General features: G+C 36.5%; 1 protein-coding gene across 2 annotated transcripts in view; it reads left to right on the top strand.

The window, feature by feature from the left end:
- LOC150080074 (V-type proton ATPase catalytic subunit A) overlaps positions 1 to 24,494 on the top strand; it is a 344,703-nt gene that overhangs the window by 108,415 nt on the left and 211,794 nt on the right. For both annotated transcript variants that reach the window (XM_090381821.1, XM_090381822.1), the window contains exons 8-10: positions 94 to 202; positions 10,961 to 11,083; positions 12,338 to 12,452. In XM_090381821.1, coding sequence (XP_090237947.1) covers positions 94 to 202; positions 10,961 to 11,083; positions 12,338 to 12,452 — 347 coding nt within the window. The remainder of the gene's footprint in view (positions 1 to 93; positions 203 to 10,960; positions 11,084 to 12,337; positions 12,453 to 24,494) is intronic.

Here is a 24,494-nt window from a genome sequence, read left to right as displayed (position 1 = left end):
GTTTAATACATAACTTAAATATTAAAAGTTGATTTTAAATTCTTTAAATTGTAGTATTTAGAATTAAATACAATACTATATGTATATTTACAGCTGACAGTACAAATTGATAATAATGTTGAATCCATCATGAAACGTACAGCCTTAGTAGCTAACACATCTAATATGCCTGTAGCAGCAAGAGAGGCTTCTATTTATACAGGTATTGTAGGATTCTATCTGGCTACTAAATTTAAAAACAATTTTTAAAAACACAAATTTGCATTTAAAGGTATTTTGAAAAAACTGCTCTTCTGTTGTTGAACACTTTTGTTTTCATTAAGTTAGATCAGATTATTTTAAAGATAGATCAGAGAAGTTCTTTTTTAAAAACAGATAAGAGAATTTTTTTTTTAAGATCACAATTTTTTTAAGAATAACAAATTATACAATAGTGTATATATGTGACATAAAATGTTATATGTTATAAAACATGTAACGAAGTATATACATTGTTCTAGTAAAATGAAGTGTACACTCCAGTAGTTTCTCCTTCTAGACATGATTGAACACAGAGTTAAGTCAAATTAAAGAAAATCAGCTGTTAGAATGAAAGAGGCATTTAATATTTTACAAAGTGTTTGCCTTCAGCAACTGCTCTTGTGAAATTTCTGGTAGAGCTTTTGAAAATATCTTTCAAATGCATATGAACTGATTGCCACCAGATTATCTTCTATTCTAAGGATGTAGTAGATAAACACAGACCTGCAATTTTGACCTCTGTGCTAGAGAAAATAATGGAATCAGTATTTTAAAGAAGAAATGCATGATCATCTTGATAGGAGTGTAGACATGAGGAAATCACACACCACATAGATCTGTTAAAGAGAAGATAATGCAAAGAATGAATTTGACAACATGTACTTAGATTTCAGTAAAGCTATGAAATTTGTACCACTTGTGATTTTTGTATAAATTGGAGCAATGTGGCATTAGGAAAAAGTTACTACTATGGATAAAGGGATGGTTAAGTAGGAGACAGAGTGGTTATAAATAGCCTTTAAAGATTTACACTTTAATGGGCTAATGCAGTGGTTCAACCTTTTTTTAATAACCGCACCCCTAAGTAATTTATTTTATTTTGTGGCATCCCTACTCAATTTTCTGCCTGTTAGATCCGATTCTCTCTCTGCATATATATATATATATATGTATATATACATATATATATATATACATATATATATATATATATATGTATATATATATATATGATAGTTATTACAATAATATAATTATAAAAATTACATTTCATAATACAAATTATATGTATGCAGTATATAATAATTTTATTCTTTATATAGAGGTACTAAGTAAACATCAATTATAGATCACCACAAAATTAAAAAGATACTGTACACCTTTTTATAATGAAATAAACATATAAATTTAAAAAAAATAATAAGTTTAGTAACTTAAACCTAAATTACGTGGCATCCCTGGAATGTTGTTGCGGCACCCCGGTTGAAAAACCACTGGGCTAATGTGATGAGCAGGATTCCACAAGGGTTGAAAAACCACTGGGCTAATGTGATGTGAGCAGGATTCCACAAGGGTTGTTGTTGGGCCCCTTACTTTTTTTAATATTTATTAATTAATGATATACAAAATGGATGGTTGCAGGATAGAATGGAAATTCACTTTCAGTCAGCAGGTAGTTGTAACAAACTGCTATCTAGTGTTGTGGAAATGGGTAGTTTGAATAGATTTAAGGAAACACCAGACTTATTAGAGGGGTTGGACAGGTAATATGGGAAGTGGTGTTTTTTTTTTGCTGATGCTATAATCTTGCTTTCTTGCAACATTTGCTACTACTAACATGGTTAAATGACATGAGAAAGCAGTTTTACTTAATCTGTTACAAAAAAAAAAAAAAAAAAAATTTCCCATTGTCAAAAAGTGACTTTCCAATTCTGCTTTGAACTTTACTAAATCATTCATTTTGGACACCCTGCAGTTCATTTATTCCATTGCAGTATTTCCAGTTGTAGAGTATGAAAAAGATCTAGGTTTAATTATACAGTTGGACATGATATTCTTTGATCAGTTCAAACATGTGCTAGAACAACTCATGGGGTTCTGCCAGTGATATATAGGAATTTGTCAGTAGGAGCTAGATCAAAGAGGAGATTTTTCCATTGTGTTGTACAAAAGCATGACCTGTTTATGATGTACATCCTTTATTTTGAAATCTCAGAATGTCTCCAGATAAAATCTTTAAACAAAATGCATTTTGTCATATTCTTCGCAAAATGCATACTTTGTTTTTTACAGTATAAGGTAATGGTTATGTCTCATCTGGAATATTGTATACAGCCTTGGAAGCTTCATTTTAGGAAGGACATAGATCTGTTGGAAAGGGTGCAGGAAAGGGCATCAAAGATTAGCAGGGGCCAAAAAATGTTATTTTTAACAAGAAAGGCTGGTGTTCTGTAAATTGCAGTCTCTGGAAACTAGGCATCTATATGGTGACCTAACTGGTTTTAAAAGAGTTAAGTAAACTAAATGCTGATGACATCTTTCTCAGAGATGCTCACAAGGAGACAAAAATTTAAATTAATGTATGGAAATTTGCGTTTAGCCAAAGAGTAATTATTCCAACAATAAAACTTGTACTCAGTGTTGAGGAAGTGAGTAATCTGAATGGACAGATTTAGTGGATATATATATATTTTTTTTTTGTTGTTGTTGTTGTTCATTAGTATTAGCAACGTGATTCAAAGAAGCAAAGCTTCATTGCATCACATTGCTAATACTATTCCTTTCAATGTCTTTTACATCATTAAATTATTGGCTTTTTCAGTTTGGATTTGGGGAACAAGAAGCGTAGTTTAGAGCAGATAAATCAGGGAGTAAGAGATAGTTTAGCTCCATGGTCCCATGCTTTTCCAGCAGGTAGTTGATTGCTGGAACTAACTTCCATATGTTGTTGGAATTGATAGCTTAAATAACAACACTGAACCCTTCAAACAGGCCTCTGGGGTTGGGTAAATTCATATTGTGATTTTAAATGTTTCTCACCAACCACGTATTAAAATAAGACACGGAAACTGGAATTTTAAAAAACTATGTGTTTACTTCTATATATTTACAATTAAAATAACTTTACAACTAAAAAGGATAAAATACATAAAATATATATATACATTGAATAAATAAAATACATTAAAATACTGGGTTAAGAGTGATAAAACTGACCGTAGCTTTCGAAGGCTCCTGCCTTCTTCTTCAGCGTTAGCTTCCTTTTACTGCAGTGCATCTTAAGTACCAGCAGGTTCACGGTCTAAATCACATGTTTCATCACCACGTGTTCTATTCTCCTGTGTACTGGGACCAGAAGTGGCTCGGGAGCACATCATATGAAATCGTTCATCCCTTCTGAGGATCGTAGCCTCAAAGAGGGGATGAATCCACAAACCTTTGTCTCTATTGATGTTCTCTGTCGAACTAATCCTCAAACTCTCGGGCCACTTGCGGTCCCAGAACCTAGCGCCCGATCAGTGATGATAGCTTCATCCGGGGAGATCTGGTGCTGCTTCTCCCAAAAATGCTTGGCCACGGTGGACTTACCATAATCTGCATTCCTTATTGCTTTAGTGTGCTCCCCCAGCCGTTCTTTGAGATGGTGCTTTGTTTTCCTTACATAACATTCCCCACAATCCGGGCACTTAATACTATAAACGACCTCACTAGCATTCTCTTTTTGAATGGGGTCTTTTACTTGTGACACGATTGTGTGCAGCTTCCGGCCTGGAATCTGCACACAACGCGTCTGATAATTTCTTAGTACCCTAGTTATATGCTCAGTTAAGCCCGGATAGTAGGGAATGTATGCAGTGGCTATTGGAGTGAAGGGATCACCTCTCCTCTGATTTTCTCCAATATACTTTTGTATAATCCTCACCTGTAAAAATTCACCACTTCATGAAAATGAAGTGGTGCATTTTTTAAATGGCTTCTCCCCATTCATTCATACAATTTACCTTGGAGGTAGAGGAAGAAGGAATTTTGCCGTTCCTAGATGTATTGGTCTGTAGAGAAGGCCAGCAACTAAAAACTAAAGTCTATAGGAAACCGATGTGTAAAGGCCAGTATTCACACTATAATTCTGCTCAGACCAATCACATAAGTCTATTAACGCCCTGACCAGTGTGGTCAGGGCGTTAATAGACAGGGCAAAATCGCACTGTAGTATCTCCGAGGATAGGAAAGAAGAATATGAACGTGTCACAGCAGATCTTACAAAGTGTGGCTACCCACAGAGGATTATACAAAAGTATATTGGAGAAAATCAGAGGGGAGGCGAACCCTTCACTCCAGTAGCCACTGCATACATTCCCTACTATCCGGGCTTAACTGAGCATATAACTAGGGTACTAAGAAATTATCAGACATGTTGTATGCAGATTGCAGCCCAGAAGCTGCACACGATCGTGTCACAAGTAAAAGCTGCACTTTACTGGAAGCTGCACAAGATCGTGTCACCCCATTCAAAAAGAGAATGATAGTGGGGTCATTTATAGTATTAAGTGCCCGGATTGTGGAGAATGTTATGTAGGGAAAACAAAGTGCCGTCTCAAAGAACAGCTGGGGGAGCACACTAAGGCAATAAGGAATGCAGATTATGGTAAGTCCACCGTGGCCGAGCAGTTTTGGGAGAAGCAACACCAGATCTCCCCGGATGAAGCTATCATCACTGATCGGGCGCATAGGTTCTGGAACTGCAAGTGGCTCGAGAGTTTGCGGATTAGTTCGACAGAGAACATCAATAAAGACAAAGGTTTGCGGATTCATCCCTTTTTTTGAGGCTATAATCCTCAGAAGGGATGAACGATTTCATATGACGCGTTTCCGAGCCACTTCCGGTCCCAGTACACAGGAGAATAGAACACATGATTTAGACCGTGAACCTGCTGGTACATAAGATGCACCGCAGTACAAGGAAGCTAACGCTGAAGAAGGCAGGAGCCTTCGAAAGCTACGGTCGGTTTTATCGCTCTTAACCCGGTATTTTAATGTATTTTATTCATTCGATGTATATTTTATGTTTTTTTATCCTTTTTAGTTGTAAAGTTATTTTAATTGTAAATATATAGAAGTAAACACATAGGTTTTTAAAATTCCAGTTTCCGTGTCTTGTTTTAATACGTGGTTGGTGAGAAACATTTAAAATCGCAATAACACAGAACCCTATCCCTCAGGGGTCAGTGTTGAGTCCATTATTGTTTTCTGTATTTATAAATGATATTGATGATAGTATATCAAGCTTAATGTCCAAGTTTGCAGATGATACAAAGGTTGGCAGGGTTGTTAAGGACACTACTGACGCTATGCTTCTGCAACAGGATCTGGAAAGGTTGAGCAGATGGGCTGAGAGGTGGCAAATGAAGTTTAACATTGACAAATGTAAAGTACTACATATGGGAAACGTATCAACCCAGAGCAACATATCAACTCTGTGGTACTACACTGACAGTTCTCCTCCTTGTTCTCCTTGTTAGTTGTTGGTGCATCAGCTTCTATGGCCATAATGCACCTCCCAAAGTTTTTGCATTTTACTGTGATCCAAGCCCGAGGCGGAAATCGAACCTGCAACCTTTGGGTTGCCAGGCAGGCACTTTACCTACCTGGCTAGCCCGGTTGGCACACACACTGACAGTGGTAGAGAATGAAAAGGACCTGGGAGTTATTGTGCAGGCAGATATGAAGTTCTCTGCGTAGTGTAGACGGGCTGCAAGAGTAGCTCATGGTGTCTTGTCAATGATATACAGGAATTTTTCTAGCAGTGATAAGGAGGTGATTATTCCCTTGTATAAGGCAATGGTCAGGCCACACCTTGAGTACTGTATACAGGTCTGGAGGCCTCATTTCAAGAAGGATGTAGAGCTGCTGGAACGAGTACAGAGAAGATCAACAAGATTAGTGAATGGAACAAAGGGTTGCTCTTATGAAGAAAGGCTTAAGTTTTGCAAATTACAGTGTCTGGAGACTAGGCACCAGCGAGGTGATCTGATAGAGGTGTATAAAGCCTTGAATGGTTTGAGCATGCTCAATGCTGATGGGATTCTTCCTCTTCCTCAGAATAATCACCTGAGAGAGCATAAATTCAGATTGAGGAAAGACAGATGTAGGATAGATGTGCGGAAATTTGCCTTTAGCCAGTGGGGTAGTTGGTTGGTGGAACAGACTTCCATCCCTTGTTGTGGAAGTTGATAGCCTAAATAAATTTAAGGCTCAGCTGGACAGGTATTTCTAATGAACGGAGGGGTGAAATGGAAGTGTTTTTTTTTTTTTTTTTTTTTTTTTTTTTGGCTGATGCTGCATAAGCTTGCTTTCTTGCATCATATGCCTATGCTAATGCTAATAAATTCAAGGAAGAAATGGACAAAGTTTTGGAGCGAATGGATGGGTGAAGTGGGAAGTTTTTTTTTTTGCTGATGCTGTATAAGCTTGCTGTCTTGCATCATATGCCTCTTCTAATTCTAATAAAAAATTAAGAGTAGGAGACCGGCAGAATTACTTAACAAGTACAGGTCACTGTTGAACAAAAGCCGAGAATTAGGGTTGAATTTGAAAGTGTCTGCAATTCTGCCCAGACACGATAGGAGGGAGTATATGATGAGAGCCTTGTCGATCAATTCGGCCCTGGAAAGATTGTACAAGGCTCAAGGGGTAGAATTTTTTTTAACTGGACTGTACTTGTTAACAGGAGAGATTGCTTCTACAGGGATGGGATACACTTAAATAGAAAGGGTGCAAGAATTTTGCTGATGCTATCGAGGCAGTCTTAGGTGGGTCGGAAACCTGCTAGCTTGGGGGGGGAGACAAAGACCAATAGATTGACAGTAGCCACTGGCAGAGGTGAAAGAGATTCTTGCACTGCTTCTATTAGAATGAGCAGAAGCCTGAAAAACAAGATGCATGATATTTCAGAGACTGCTGGGAGCCATTGCGGTACAAGTAAACACATGGGTTGTGTTAGGGTAGCTAAGAATAGAAACAGGTGCAGGTATACTTGCGTGTACACCAATGCTAGGAGTTGGGTAAACAAATTTGATAAATTTGAGGTATTGCTCAAAACATCAAAGGCAGATATTGTCGGGATATCAGAGACGTGCTGTCACACAGATATAAGGGATGCAGAACTGGAATTTGGGGAGTACAACGTCTACAGAAAGGATAGACAGGATAGGAAGGGGGGAGGGGTTATGCTATTAGTTAAGAAACACATAAAAACCAAGGAAGTGAAGCCAGTCGACATTGCTGTACAGTGCAGTGTTGAGTCAGTTTGGTGTGACATAAGCATTGGGAGATCAAAATTGAGAGTAGGAGTGTGCTATAGGCCTAATGACTCTGATGAGTATATTAAGATATTGTACAGGGAAATAGAGTGGGCCAGTAAATCAGAGAGTCTTATAATGGGGGATTTTAATTTCCCAGATATTGACTGGAATTTGTGGGTTGGTCACTTGCACACTAGCCAGGCTTTTGTGGATTTATTGGATGATTGTTTTCTACATCAGCATGTTCGTGAGGCAACAAGAGGGAGCAATACTCTTGATCTGATTATCAGTAGTGATTCTTCATGCATTAAGAATCTGCAGATAAATGAACCACTAGGTGGCAGTGATCACAGTGTGTTGAAGTGGGATTTACTCAAGGAGGTAACTACCATCAGAGGTAAAGGGAAGGGTTTTTGTTTTTGTAAAGGCGACTATGATGGTCTGAGACAGTATTTAAATTCTATACAGTGGGACCAACTGATGATGTTACCAACAGCGAACTCAAAATGGGAAGCATTCAAGGAACTAATCTTGGAGGCTACCAGGCTTTACATACCAACTAAGAAATGTTGTTCAAGGTTTAGGCCTAAATGGTTGTCAGATGAACTAATGAGGCATGTGGCAGAGAAGAAAAATGCATGGGATACATACAAATTAATATTTAAAATAAATAAATGCACATGGCATAATACTTTAAGAGTTTAGTATCTATATAATATCGGTGTTTTGATACACCATAGACACTCTTAAAAAAACTACAAAGTAGTTGTTGTGGGCATCATTTGCTCTTTCTCATATTGTGCTCTGCCTTCACGACGAGTTGCCATGATGCTGCACTACCTCGAATAAGTAACGCTTCACTAATAGAGAAGGCTATTGTTACTTATTCTCAGTGAGTACCACCACCCAGACATGTTTCAAGGCTATTGGCCTATCATCAGTGGGTGGGCAGGTACCCTAGTATTGCAGACATGGGTTGGCAGGGTTGTTAAGGACACTACTGACGCTATGCTGCTGCAACAGGATCTGGAAAGGTTGAACAGATGGGCTGAGAGGTGGCAAATGAAGTTTAACATTGACAAATGTAAAGTACTACATATGGGAAACAGTAACCCCAGAGCAACGTATCAACTCTGCGGTACTACACTGACAGTGGTGGAGAATGAAAAGGACCTGGGGGTAATTGTGCAGGCAGATATGAAGTTCTCTGAGCAGTGCAGTCGAGCTGCAAGAGTAGCTCATGGTGTCTTGTCAATGATATACAGGAATTTTTCTAGCAGGGATAAGGAGGTGATTATTCCCTTGTATAAGGCAATGGTTAGGCCACATCTTGAGTACTGTATACAGGTCTGGAGGCCTCATTTCAAGAAGGATGTAGAGCTGCTGGAACGGGTACAGAGAAGGGCAACAAGATTAGTGAATGGAACAAAGGGTTGCTCTTAAGAAGAAAGGCTTAAGTTTTGGAAATTACAGAGTCTGGAGACTAGGCACCGGCGAGGTGATCTGATAGAGGTGTATAAGGCTTTTAATGGTTTGAGCATGCTCAATGCCAATGGGATTCTTCATCTTGCTCGGAATAATCACCTCAGAGGGCATAAATTCAAATTGAGGAAGGACGGATGTCGGATAGTTGTGCGGAAATTTGCCTTTGGCCAGCGGGTGGTTGGTTGGTGGAACCGACTTCCATCACTTGTTGTTGAAGCTGATAGCCTAAACAAATTTAAGGCTCAACTGGACAGGTACTTTGAACGAACGGAGGGGTGAAATGGGAGTGGGTTTTTTTTTTTTTTTTGGCTGATGCTGAATAAGCTTGCTTTCTTGCATCATATGCCTCTACTAATGCTAATGCTATTGCAATAAAAATAAAATTAATTCCATACAAGCAAAAACAAACCAATTATAATTGTCTTTGGTGTAGGTAAGTATCTTTACTTTGGCTAAATTCAGCAGTTTTGGCCTCAACGGCATTGCTGAATGATGTTTAGGTGTTGCCTGAAGTTCAGCACAATAATCCATTATGAAATGAACAAACAAATAAACAATAAGACATGGATTGTAGGAAAGAAATTTGTAAGTATTGTTGCCATTTTTTGCATTATCCAGAAATCCTCTATTTCTGGAATCAATGCCATTTTATTTGCATTATCTAGAGTTACTCCACACGTGGATTGTTCATTTTTCTGTTCTTGAGCATGCTATATACTGCACTGAGTGTAGTTAGAATTATTGCAGATTGCAAAGTGATTTTATTAATTTTTTATCATGGTCACCATTAAAATGTAAAAAAAAAACTAAATATGATCACTATTCACATTAAAAGAAAAATTGTCAATTTTGGAAAAAAGTACATGCTGGGAAGAAGAAAAGTGAAGTTGCAAAAAGATTTGGCATTGTTCCTTTGATACTGTGTACAATTTTAAAAGCATTGAAGCCAAGATTAAAGAGAGACCCTTGGGACCTCAAAGAAAGAAGATTTAAAATGCTTTACATGATGAAATTGATTAAGCTGTTTTTTTTGTGGTTACAAAATGTTCGGTCAAGAAATAACCCAATTCGTGGTCCATCAAAAAGGCATTAGGTTTTGGGAAACTTTTAGGATGCGATAATTTTCAAGCAAGTTTTGGATGGCACAACAGGTTTTTGAGAACAATATGGAATAGCTTCCAGGGCAATCTGTGGTGAAGAAAATGATGTACTACAGGATTGAGTTAACAAATGGCATGCCAGTGAAATTAAAAGGATAATTGCGGAATACAATATCAGTGATATTTTTAGTGCTGATGAGATGACGGGATATTTCATCAGTTACTTCCAAATTGTACACTCACCATTAAGGGAGATTTATGCAGAGGAGTTGTGGAAGAAATCAAAACAGCATTTAACTGTCTTGTTTTGCAGCAATGCTTCTGGAACCATTGATCATTGGAAGATATGCAAATCCACAATGTTTTAAGAATGTTTGATTACTTATCTGCAATACTTGTGCAAGAAAATGGGCTTGGATGACACAAACAATATTTAATGAATGGCTAAAAAACTTGGATACCCAAATGAAAAGACAAAAAAAGAAAAAAAAAAAAAATCTTTCTCTTAATAATTGCTCAGCAGATAATTTGACACGTATTAGAACATTAAAGTTGAATTTATACCTCCACAATGTAAAGCAGTTCTTCAACCTTTAGACTTAGGAATCGTGCATTACAGGAGTCACCTTATCAAAATGCTATTGCCAAAATTAGTTTCAGAGAATAATGAAAAAATAATGTTAAAGAAGCATGTGATATGATTGTTGCAGCATGATGGTCTGTAAGGCAGTACTACTAAGCATTTTAAAATGAAATAAAGCAGATTATTGGCCTTTCTTTACTGTATTGCTGTTTTTTTTTTTTTTTTAATTTTTTTTTTTAGAAACTTCTGAATTGGCAAGATTTTAAATTGTTTAGTGCATGTTAATGCAGAGTGTTATTGGGTCATGAATTTTTTTAGCCCATATTTTGTTGAGAGCTACACTTAAGGTGTCTAAGTGCCAAATTTGGCTTGTAGGCCACAGTTTGACTGTTCCTATTTTACGTTATGAAATTTAATTTTTTTATGTATGCACTTGCACCATTTAAGCAATTTATAATTTATATCTTTAGGAATTACCTTAGCTGAATATTTCCGTGATATGGGATATAATGTTTCCATGATGGCTGATTCAACTTCAAGGTGGGCAGAAGCTTTGAGAGAGATATCAGGACGTTTGGCAGAAATGCCTGCTGGTAAGTATCACGAAAATGTTTTTTGAGTTTTCTCAGTTTCTTACAACATTATTTAATAATAGTAGATTTATTTGTGAAGTGTGAGCAGTTGTTGAGTGCATATGAGAGTAGGAATATTATTATTTTTAATAAAAGAGAATGAAATTACATCCTATATCCAGAGTCAGTATTTGTGATTGATATTCTGTTCTGTTATGGAAGATTTACTGTAGGCTCTTTCACTGTTTTTTTGCCTTTATTGCAGGTTTGAGCATTATCATTTGCTGTCTTTATATTCTTCAAGTATTATGTTAATGTTCTGGTATTTTTTTTTTTTTTTAATATTCTTATTTAAATAAAATTATGGTTAGAATTATTTTAGACAAACTTCATCTATGAGAATGAAGCATGAATTGTGAACTGTTTACTATTATTAGAAATACATTTAATTTCTTAATTAGGGCCTCCATAAGAATAAGTTAAATGTCTTTGATAGATCAATATAAATATTATTTGTCTCTTGGAGTCTAAAGCTTTTCCTAAATTTCATTCAAAAGAAAGCAAATTAAAATAGCTCTGCCCAGCAAAAAGCCATGATGGTAACAATAAAAAAACTATAATATGATGTATTTCTTCCCCTCCCCTTTTCCTGCCCCTACCACTGTTTAATTCAAAGCATCAAATTCCAATTTTGTTCATCCTACAGTGTTCTTTATGTTATTTTTAAATCCTCAGTAGCTTTCTAAGTCTGGACTCTTTTATTAGTATTTTTACATTTTTCGAATGTTATTCTCTTTTCCTTAACTGCTATCTGAACTTACTCACTCCCTTACCAAGTTTTGTGAAGACATCTGTATCCTGTGTTTATTTCCCTTATTTCCTTGGCACAATAAAATTATTTTCTGTTATTTTGTCCCATAACTTATTAATATATAGATTTTTGTTTCTTTATATATCATGTTAATTGCAAAATTTTAAATTAATTTCAATATTGAAATTGAAGTTAGCATTAATCTTCTTTTTACTTTTTTTAGGTTCAGCTTTTATTCTGCTAATAAAACTATTACATAGAAGTATTACTTCCTAAAGATAAACCTCTAACATTGTCATACACAGTTATTGTTGTTTTATTTTTGGTTTGAGAGGTGCTCCTTGCTTTTGTTTTCTTTTTTTATTTTCATTTTCAAGACATACTGTTCATTTTGTATTGTGAAGTGAATATATTTGAATACATTAAGTTTTTTGTTTTAATCTGAAATAACCATCGTATTTTAGATTCTGGTTATCCTGCCTATCTCGGTGCTCGTTTAGCATCTTTCTATGAGAGAGCTGGTCGTATAAAATGCTTAGGTAATCCTGAAAGAGAAGGAAGTGTGACCATTGTTGGAGCGTAAGTATTTTTAAAATTTTATTTATATATAAATTTATTACTAGGCTAAAATAAGTTTAGAATAGATTTCCCATTCCACACTCCACTTATGGATTAGGGTTGGAAATTAACAGTATTTGCAATTCATCTTCAATACTTACTGGAGTTACAGTTGAATTATAATAGCTGCTAGCTGAATTTCATCACATTGAAGAAATAATTCTAAAAACAATAATTATTATTTGCATATTCCATATCTATTTTTTCACGGTAAACAGACAAAAATTGATATGTATTTTAATTAAGCATTACTGGTTAACCCACTTCTGCTTGCTGTTGTTTCTGATCATATTAAATGACATGGATGAAGGGATACAGGATGTAATGTCAAAATTTGTAGGTGACAATCAGGGTTGTGATTAATCACCAGTAGCAATCCTTTGTAATGATTTAGACGTGTGGCTTCAAAGCTGATCAGAAAGGTGGGCTATTTTTTAATCCTACAAAATATTAGGTCTTCTTGGAAAATAACCCAAAATTTTTGATTTAGAGTGGATTTTAAATTAAAAATGGTAGAGGAATAAAGGGATTTTGGAATAATGATATAGGCAGACATGAAGTTCTCTGTGCAGTGTATACAGGTGGAAAAGAGGGAACTCCATGTTGCCCTGTCTATTATTTATCAAACAATTGCCTGTAGAAATAGGGAGGTCATAATTCTATTTTATAATCCAGGCAATTGTGCAATGACACTTGGAATGTTTTTTCTAAGTATGGAGACTGTGTCTAAAAAAAAAGACATCTTGAAAAGGTGCTGTTGTTGTTGTTGTTGTTGGGTTTAAAGACAAGGGCTACTCAGGCCAAATTATATCTAATTGTTTAATTGCATGACCCTTTGAAAAGGTGCAAAGATGTGGAGTGCACTTGGAGTTTAGAAAATGGTTGCACATATGAGAAAAAATATAAAACAAATGGGTAAATTGAATTCCCTCCAAGGTACTAAATACCTTAGAGGTTTGTTAGGCTCTGAGGGGTTTATAGTAAAATGAAAGAAGATAAAATTTTCAGTTATAAATGATACTTATAGGAATGAGGTATAGACTGGATTATAGGAAGTTTTCTTTTAATCATAAATATAATTGTGTGAATAATTTACTTCCATGCACAGTTGAGGCTGACAGCTTGGGGAAATTCAAAAGTCAGCTGCTGGATCATTACCTACATGAGGCAGTGAAACATGCAGGTAATTTTTTTCCTTTTATTTTAGGAAAAAGCCTGGTTCTTTCTTGCATTATATGGCTAGTACTAATACTAGAAGCAAAATTATTAAAATAAATAAAAAAAAACTGAAATGCTTGTGTCAGTCAAATGAAAATGGGCTGGGGTAAATAAACATGCAATAACCAATTTAACTAAATGTATTCTCCATGAATGTTGAAACACTTGTTCTAATGCACTACTCTCACTTTATTACCTTCTTGTAAAATTCCCTTTGCTTCTGATGGAACTGTTCCCTGCATGTTGTCATTTGATCTGAAGCATTCCCCTTGCAGCAATTTCTTTTAATCTAGAAAAAATTTGATAACATAGGATGAAATATTTGAACTGTACACGGCAAGTTCATCTAATCTAAAAATGTTGTGAAATGTGTGCTGTGCCCTTGAACAGCATTGATGTGTGGAGAAGAACCACTCTGGAGGAAAAAGGGAGACATTTGGTACTGATTGCTCAGTGCAGTGGCATCAGGGTTCTAAATAATAAATAAATGTCTCATGCTCTCTCAGTCATACCAAAAAGATGGACAAGCATATGGGCTTAATAATAGTAAATATAAATAATAATGAAAAGGAAATATTAGTACATAGTGAGTTCATGTAGAGCAAGAACAACATTTTTAGTCTTACAAGAATGCACATTGCTATTCACAGTTTAAGGCAGAAGGAGAAGTAGTCTTCAGGATTAAACCTCTCCTTTACCATGCAGAAATTTCTGGAAGTACAGTGTAAATTATAAGTAATGAATAGTGATAAGGGAAAAATAATATGCTGCACTGATGGTATGCTCTTTCTCTCCAGGAATTCAGTCAGTAGAGGATCTCTGTGGCTGAATAAGAATGTCACTATGGCTTTGTTAAAACTTTCAGGATGGCTGAATTCCATCTGCCAAGGCAGAGTGGTATTCTTCCATTTCAAACTTGGATGTGTTTTTGGTTGGAAATGGTCACACCATATGTTATCACTGGTTATGCTTCTGTTTGAGTTATGAGTTTTATGAAAAAACTCATTGAGTTTTGAGTTATGAGTTTTATGAAAAACTCATAACTCAGCTTCTCCTGCACATGTAATGGAGATGCGCTTTGGTGATTGTGCAGCCAGATCCATGGTTAAAATCTTTTCAGGTAGCACAGTAGATATAACTACTGTTGTCCTTGCACCAGGTGGGAAAGGCTAGAGTTTGAATACCATCAATAACATGAGGTATTTTTATTGGCTTCTTTCACAATATGGCTAAGTTAATCAGAATTGCATGGTGTTTTTCTCCTGGAAGCTCTAGTTTTTTTTTTTTTCCAGCAAACAGACAAATTGACAATACATGCAATTTAGGCACAATATGCTGCCTCATAGCATCAGTATATTTTGTCTAAATTGCAATAAAATCATAGTCTTATTTGCTTTGTGTGCTTTAACACACACACACACAGACACACACCATGGTTAATCCTACAAAGTTTGCAATAGAATCCAAATAGCACCGTCAACCCGTTGATAAAGTGTATCTGTAATGATATTAGCTTGTCCAGAGCAGTATTCACCACTTCATGAAAGTGGTTGTGACATTTCTTGACCTGTGTCAAAGACATTCAGTGAACACCATTAACTACAGACGTACACTATGAAGGGATGCCATTTGCTTTCTCAGCTTATAAGAATTGCACAATTCCTTTCACCATGATATTGTAAATACATGTTTCTTGGACAACAGATAATGCTGCACTGATGCAGTCTGCATGCAACAGTTCTTGAGAGTGTCATGAGAGTCTGTGCTCTGACAATGTGTGTGGTTGCCAGTAACTTATGACAAAATTCACAATGCCACTTGTAATTCATGTTTGTCCATAATTTATGTCAGACAGCAGACATGTACTTCAGTTAAGGAAACAAAGTGCTGAGTGCCACAATGCCTATGCTACCCTTAATTTAGAACTGCTTTTTAATTATTTTATTATTTATTTATTATTATTATTTTTTAATTTTGGAATATCATTCAAGAAGAACTATAGAGAAAAGATGGTGGCAACTAGAGGGAGTGAATTGGCCATCTTTCATCATCTCACCAGAATGTCTACAAGGTGTTGATAGCTTATTATATAGGATTTCAGTAGGTGTTTGCTGTAGCTCTTCCTAATTTTGACAGTTATACCTAAACTTGAATTTTGCAAGGATGCAAAATTAAGCTTAAGAAAAGTCTTGATTATATTTCTAATGTTTGTATGAGTATAACAAAAGCATCAGTTAAATAATTGCTGGAGTATGGTTCATGGGAAGTAACTGGTTATAGGTTTATTAGATTGCTAAGTAAGTGTAGAGCAGGAGGCAAAGAGAGACAAAATATAGCCTTGAAAACCCTTGTTTCTCTCTAATAATCTATTAGTTTGGAAGCAGTTTTGGTGGAAGGTGAAAGGTGTAAAATCATTGGACATGCTGGGAGTGTAATTTCCATTCCTCATAAGTGAAGACCTTGCTTAGAAATTAGACTTGATGGAATTAATTTCATTACCAACTCCGATACTGATTGTGAGAATTTTTTCACATAGTTGCACACATCACATATCACCACAGTAATATAAAATAATTAAAATAGTATTGTTTTAATTACTTATAAATTTCTAAGACTACATTAGAACACATTTTGTGCACTTAGGCTTGTTTTCATTCTAACTGGTAATAAAAAGTGCAACACAGGCTTAAAAAAAATAAAATTATATAATCAATATAATTTTGCTGTTATATATACCACTTTGAAGTTTCCACAGGAATTTCTTGATCTTGAAAATTTATCTAAGAAATAAATTTTTTTTCACCACTTACAAATATATTACAAAATTCAAATTATTATTTTAACCTTCCACTTCTAGTATGGCATTCTCTAATTCACCGATATTCTCTAACTGGTTATACAGTATTTTATGCATTCATTTCAATATACTGTAATTTACGAGACATTAAATTTATGTTGGGTGTTTAACATTTTCCAAGTGGGCAAAAGCATCTGTCTCTTCTATAAACTCTCATTTCTCCTGTGGCATCTTGAAATGTGCCAGCAACAGGTGTCTAATCTTGTCATAGTTTGGATTCACTGGCTAAACACGAATAGCTGACAAAAATATCAGTGTTCACATTGCATCTTCCAGATGCCATGTGAGCATTTGTTTCATTCTTGGGGATGAGCGACCTTAAATTCTAAAAAAAAAAATGATAAAATACTGTTATTATTATTATAAACCTTTTCTCCTTTTTATGGGATTTTTTTCTGCCCCGTGATGGGTACTGGTACCACGTACATGAGGTGGTTGGTTGTGTCCAGTTACTATTATTATTATTGTTACTATTGATTGAGGTATGGTTACTGTCCTACAGGTGTTCAGGATCATGGCTTTCTGGAGTTCCATGTAAGTGTTTCTGGGAGGCCTATTGCTGCTAGGTTCTTATGGAGGCTCTTGGCAATATGCTGGTGGTTGACATGGTGATTGGGATGGTCATTACTTGTTCCATTTGCTACATTTTTTTTGACTTCCTCTCCTAGGTCTGTGTGTACTTCCTGATCTTTTCCTTGTAGGTTTTATGGAGATTGCTGGTGTTGGCCACCACTATGTCAATCAGGTGGATAGCCATTTCTTTCTTGTCAGTGAGGGTTATATCTGGTCTGTTGTGCGGGATAAGTTTTTATGTAATTATGGCATAGTCCCAGTATAGTTTGTGAGTAGAGGTCGCTAGTAGTGCTTTGGGGTTTGTATTTTTTCTGCTAGTGCTTATGGCTAAAACTTCACTACTCCACAGGTTTCCCCAGAACTCCTTGAGCACCTTCTGATAGGAGGGGGATTTTCCAATTTTCTATCATATCTTAAATAATTCGAGAGAAATTATTTAAGAGAATAAATGAGAGAAACCAATAATTACAATTATTGGTTTCTCTCATTTATTTTTGTTTGTTATTATGTCACGTTATTATTATGGTTCGTTAATTAGTTAAATTTAAAAAAAATAAAAAGAAATTGATATATCAAAAAATTGAGTTTAGGAGATCATAATTAATAGATCACCATTTCAATTAGTTAAAAAAAAAAAAAAAAAAAAGCTAAAGATTAATTTTTTTGTAATTAAAATGAAAAGTGGTGTCTCATAGACACCATGCAAGCATCTGTTAAATTGAGGGTGAGAGTGACAAAATGTTAATAGCATTGGAGCTCGTTGCTTGTATTTATGTATTTATATGTAAAAGTGTGCATGCATGTGCCAATTTGCTTCTCATCCAAGTTGAGAAAACCCAGAATAAGTCACGTGGAAACTCCACTACCTTCATCTGAGATTGGCTATCTACAGCCTTGATTAAAAAGGGCTTTAGAAATGCCTCTAGTCATTGACAGGAATTGAACCCAGGCTTCTTCTTGATGTGAGTATTGTGCTGACTAAGCTGTGATAGAGACCTACAAACATACCACTCTAAATCTGTTCAACATTGTTCTGTCAGTATCAGAGTTTGGTAATGAAATTAACTTTGTCATTCTGAGAATAAGTAATTGCTGAGCCAGGACCCTAACTTCTGCAGACACAGTGCTCCCAGCTTTCCTGAGTATCGTATACTTTGATTTTCCTCAAATTGCTTTTAGCTAGTTTATCTTAAATAACCTAACAGTTCATCTTCTAAACTGTTAGGTTACTGCTGTCCTTTGCTTTGTCTTTCTTAAACTTCGCTTTGCTGTCTGTCTGTCATTTATAAACCACCCCATAATATAGTTAGTTCCCTTCTGTGAAAAACATTCTCTAGCAATTATATAGGTGATACTTTTATTAATTTAACCATTACTCATACAGAGCATTGGGGTTATAATCAAGGGTTTCTTGCAATCAAAATTCCACTTGAGAATAGTTTTCATTACTCCTTTTCTCAAATTAGCCCACTGCATTGTTTGTTGTGATTGTCAAAATACTATAGATGTAATAAGTTATCATATATTGTACCTTTCCTGATATGATGAGGAATGGTAGTTTATTTCTACCTCTAACCCCCCCCCCACCACCAACAGTTGTCATTATGCTTCTTTTGCTTCTATATTTAATTTATTCTGAATGCTGTTTCAAAAGATTGAGTTGGAATGGACATTATGGCAATAGCTGCTTTGCTTAGTTAATTGTATTTATTTCATTTATTTTAATAAGTTTGCTTTCTTACATTAGTTTATTAATTCAGAAAAACTTGAACAATTTCTCCCCCTTTACTCTGTTATTATAAGATTCTCTAGCTTACTACTAGAGTTTAATACACCTCTGGCATTCCCCTCCCTGAATTAAGAGTAGGAGACCGGCAGAATTACTTAACAAGTACAGGTCACTGTTGAACAAAAGCCGAGAATTAGGGTTGAATTTGAAAGTGTCTGCAATTCTGCCCAGACACGATAGGAGGGAGTATATGATGAGAGCCATGTCGATCAATTCGGCCCTGGAAAAATTGTGCAAGGCTCAAGGGGTAGAATTTTTTTCAGCCTGGACTGTACTTGTTAACAGGAGAGATTGCTTTTACAGGGATGGGATACACTTAAATAGAAAGGGTGCAAGAATATTTGCTGATGCTATCGAGGCAGTGTTAGGTGGGTCGGAAAACTGCTAGCTTGGGGGGAGACAAAGACCAATAGATTGACAGTAGCCACTGGCAGAGGTGAAAGAGATTCTTGCACTGCTTCTATTAGAATGAGCAGAAGCCTGAAAAACAAGATGCATGATATTTCAGAGACTGCTGGGAGCCATTGCGGTACAGGTAAACACATGGGTTGTGTTAGGGTAGCTAAGAATAGAAACAGGTGCAGGTATACTTGCGTGTACACCAATGCTAGGAGTTTAGTAAACAAATTTGATGAATTTGAGGTATTGCTCAAAACATCAAAGGCAGATATTGTTGGGATATCAGAGACGTGGTGTCACACAGATATAAGGGATGCAGAACTGGAATTTGGGGAGTACAACGTCTACAGAAAGGATAGACAGGATAGGAAGGGGGGAGGGGTTATGCTATTAGTTAAGAAACACATAAAAACCAAGGAAGTGAAGCCAGTCGACATTGCTGTACAGTGCAGTGTTGAGTCAGTTTGGTGTGACATAAGCATTGGGAGATCAAAATTGAGAGTAGGAGTGTGCTATAGGCCTAATGACTCTGATGAGTATAATAAGAAACTGTACAGGGAAATAGTGGGCCAGTAAATCAGAGAGTCTTATAATGGGAGATTTTAATTTCCCAGATATTGACTGGAATTTGGGGGCTGGTCACTCACACACTAGCAGGGCTTTTGTGGATTTATTGGATGATTGTTTTCTAAGGCAGCATGTTCGGGAGGCAACTAGAGGGAGTAATACTCTTGATTTGATTATCAGCAGTGATTCTTCATGCATTAAGAATCTGCAAATAAATGAACCACTAGGTGGCAGTGATCACAGTGTGCTGAAGTGGGATTTACTCAAAGAGGTAACTACCATTAGGGGTAAAGGGAAGGGTTATTGCTTCCGTAAAGGCGACTACGATGGACTGAGACAGTATTTAAATTCTATACAGTGGGACCAACTGATGATGTTACCAACAGCAAATTCAAAATGGGAAGCATTCAAAGAACTTATCTTGGAAGCTACTAGGCTTTACATACCAACTAAGAAATATTGTTCAAGGTTTAGGCCAAAATGGATGTCAGATGAACTAATGAGGCATATGGCAGAGAAGAAAAATGCATGGGATACTTACAAATTAACACATGACACAGAGGCCTATGATAGATACAAGTTGATATGCAACCAAGTTACAAAGGAGGTTAGGCAGGCGAAGGCAGATTATGAGAAATCCTTGGCAAGGGATGCAAAGAAAAACAGCAAAGAGTTCTTTACTTATGTAAACTCTAGAAGGAAGGGGATGAATCAGATTGGTCCACTTGATATTGATGGGTCAACTGTTGATGATCCTGCTCAGGTAGCTAACAAACTGAATGAATATTTTGCATCAACATTCACACATGAGCAGTTATTCAGCGAGGGGAATGCCAGAGGTGTATTCAACTCTAGCAGTAATCTACAGAATCTTGAAATAACTGGGAGTAAAGTGGAGGAGAAATTGTTGAAGATAAACACAAGAAAGGCACCCGGGGTGGATGGGATCTATCCAGTTATATTAAAGGAGGCAGCAAAGGAAGTAAGCAAACCCTTAGCCATAATTATGAGAGCTTCCTTGGACTCAGGGGAGGTACCCATAGACTGAAAATGTGCAAATGTGACCTCAATTCACAAAGGAAGATCAAAGGCTGACACAAGTAATTATAGACCTGTGAGCTTAACTTCTGTTCCAGGAAAATTAATGGAGGCACTGGTTAAAGAAGCACTGCAGGATCATTTAGACAAGACTTCAGTTATAGCTCGGACACAGCATGGTTTTGTTAAGGGGAAGTCTTGCCTGACCAATTTGATTGGATACTATGATGCAGTCACAAAAAGAACTGGATGCAGGGAATAGCTTTGATATTATATACTTGGATCTTAGAAAGGCTTTTGATACTGTTGCACATGGAAGACTGCTACACAAATTGGAGCAGTGTGACATTGGAGGCAAATTGCTGCTATGGATAAAGGGGTGGTTGAGGGGGAGAAGACAGAGAGTGGTAATCAATGGACACTGCTCATCGTGGACTAATGTTATTAGTGGAGTCGCTCAGTGTTGGGTCCATTATTGTTTTCTGTATTTATAAATGATATTGATGACGGCATATCAAGCTTAATGTCCAAGTTTGCAGACGATACAAAGGTTGGCAGGGTTGTCAAGGACACTACTGACACTATGCTGCTGCAACAGGATCTGAAAAGGTTGAGCAGATGGGCTGAGAGGTGGCAAATGAAGTTTAACATTGACAAATGTAAAGTACTACACACGGGAAACAGCCACCCCAGAGCAACGTATCAACTCTGTGGTACTACACTGACAGTGGTAGAGAATGAAAGGGACTTGGGGGTGGTTGTGCAGGCAGGTATGAAGTTCTCGGAGCAGTGCAGACGGGCTGCAAGAGTAGCTCATGGAGTATTTTATACAGGAATTTTTCCAGCAGGGATAAGGAGGTGATTATTCCCTTGTATAAGGTGATGGTCAGGCCACACCTAGAGTACTGTATACAGGTCTGGAGGCCTCATTTCAAGAAGGATGTAGAGCTGCTGGAACGAGTACAGAGAAGGGCAACAAGATTAGTGAATGGAACAAAGGGGTGCTCTTACGAAGAAAGGCTTAAGTTTTGCAAATTACAGTGTCTGGAGACTAGGCACCAGCGAGGTGATCTGATAGAGGTGTATAAAGCCTTGAATGGTTTGAGCATGCTCAATGTTGATGGGATTCTTCCTCTAGCTCAGAATAATCACCTGAGAGGGCATAAATTTAAATTGAGGAAAGACAGATGTAGGATAGACGTGCGGAAATTTGCCTTTAGCCAGCGGGGTGGTTGGTTGGTGGAACAGACTTCCATCCCTTGTTGTGGAGGTTGATAGCCTAAATAAGTTTAAGGCTCAGCTGGACAGGTATTTTGAACGAACAGAGGGGTGAAGTGGAAGTGGTTTTTTTTTTTTTTTTTTTGCTGATGCTGCATAAGCTTGCTTTCTTGCATCAAATGCCTCTACTAATGCTAACAGCATTCAGTAGTCTGCTCTTTTAATGCTAAACTCCTCATGTGTGATTGTAGATGCAAAATATTCATTTAGTTTGTTAGCTACCTGAGTTGAACCATCGATATCAAGTGGACCAATCTGATTTATCCCCTTCCTTCTAGAGTTTACATAAGTAAAGAACTCTTTGTTGTTTTTCTTTGCATCCTTTGCCAACGCTTTCTCGTAATCTGCCTTTGCCTGCCTAACCTCCGTTGTGACTTCGTTACAGACGAGCTTATATCTATCATAGGCTTGTTAATTTATATGTATATAAATTTATATGTGTCTTGTTATTTATATGTCACTTGTTAATTTATATGTATCCCGTGCATTTTTCTTCTCTGCCACATGTCTAATTAGTTCATCTGACATCCATTTAGGCCTAAATCTTGAACAATATTTCTTAGTTGATATGAAAAGCCTAATAGCTTCGAAAAGTATTTCTGTGAATGCTTCCCATTTTGAATTTGCTGTCGGTAACATCATCAGTTGGTCCTACCATATAGAATTTAAATACTGTCTCAGACCACCGTAGTCACCTTTATGAAAGCAAAACCCTTCCCTTTCCCCTGATGGTAGTTACCTCTTTGAGTAAATCCCACTTCAGCACACTGTGATCACTACCACCTAGTGGTTCCTTTAACTGCAGATTCTTAATGCATGAAGAATCACTACTGATAATCAGATCAAGAGTATTACTCCCTCTAGTTGCCTCCCGAACATGCTGCCTTAGAAAACAATCATCCAATAAATCCACAAAAGCCTTGCTAGTGTGTGAGTGACTAACCCACAAATTCCAGTCAATCTCTGGGAAATTAAAATCCACCATTATAAGACGCTCGGATTTACTGGCCCACTCTTATTTCTCTGCACAATTGCTCATTATACTCATCAGATTCATTAAATATAAGCTTTTGTTCATGTTATATAAGCTTTTCTCCCTTTCACCATTCTGTCATGTTACTTATACTAACTTTCCCAAATGTTCCTCACTTCCCTTCCTTTTCCATATTTATCAGTGAGAGGATTCATGAACAATATAAAGTTGGGAAAAACTATCTGTGATAAGGTACATCTATCTGTTAGATGACTAATGATTAAAATCTGAATGTAAATCACTTTGGAGCAAGGCAGTGACAGTGTATTCTAATGTTGGAGTTGACACTTCTGTGATGAGTGAGTACCAGTAGCACTGGAATATGGGCAGACATTAGAAATGACCAATATTACAAGAGAGAGACGACAACCCTGTGTTGGCTTGATTGCCTTACTAATTAGAGAATGCATCTCGAAACAGCTGTGGGTTTGTTGTCTTTGATGAGAGAAGTAAAATGACTGGTGGTCATAAGTAAGATGCCAAGTTTCATTATTCTTATTTGAAAACATTAATCCATTTGTGAAGCTCTGTAAATTGTGTCCTGGTTGCTGTTAATGACTAGAGTAGCTAGAATGGATAATTCTTTTTAGGTGGGTTGCATAATCTAATCCTTGACTCTTTCTCTGTTGATGTGTCGCCATAGAAATTGATAGAGAAGGGATTTTAAGGAATGGTGATTTGTGCATTAAAATGTTGATTGAGATTTTTCATATATGACAAGGTATCCAACCCAGAAGGGTTTGTGTATGCAGACAAGTACAGTCCAGCAACTCTGGACTGTACTAGTCTATATACACAGTATCAGCAGTGTGGAATTATTGAAAGGAATTTAATGATGAACAGAACCTCTGTTTACAGTACTCACCTTTAAAATGCTAGCATATCAATCCTTACAGAAGAAATTATCTGAAATGCAAGACGTAAAAAGATTTGTATAGTTTACAAATCTTTGTAGAGCTTGTACAAGTTGTGATATGGATTTTTACTAAAATATTTTGGAACTTGCTTCTGTCTAGGTATCTATGAACTTTGTGAAAGTAAAACAACGCTGGTACTCTACATCCAGCATGTGGCATGCAGTTGTGTTTGACAATACTGATGTATAGAATATCCTTAAAACAATAACTCATAAAACTAATTGTTTGCTCAGGGAAGAGCTGGATCATAAAAATTCTTATTAATGTACTTTAGTCTGGAAAGTTATATAATTTGCTATAAGAAACCAGCAGAGCATAAACTGCATTTGTTATT

This window comes from Mastigoproctus giganteus, chromosome 9, assembly GCF_048544385.1.
Source record: "Mastigoproctus giganteus isolate SK-2022 chromosome 9, ASM4854438v1, whole genome shotgun sequence".
Lineage (NCBI taxonomy): Eukaryota > Metazoa > Arthropoda > Arachnida > Uropygi > Thelyphonidae > Mastigoproctus > Mastigoproctus giganteus.
Note: the sequence above shows the minus strand (reverse complement) of the source record. Positions and strands in the feature narration are given on the sequence as shown.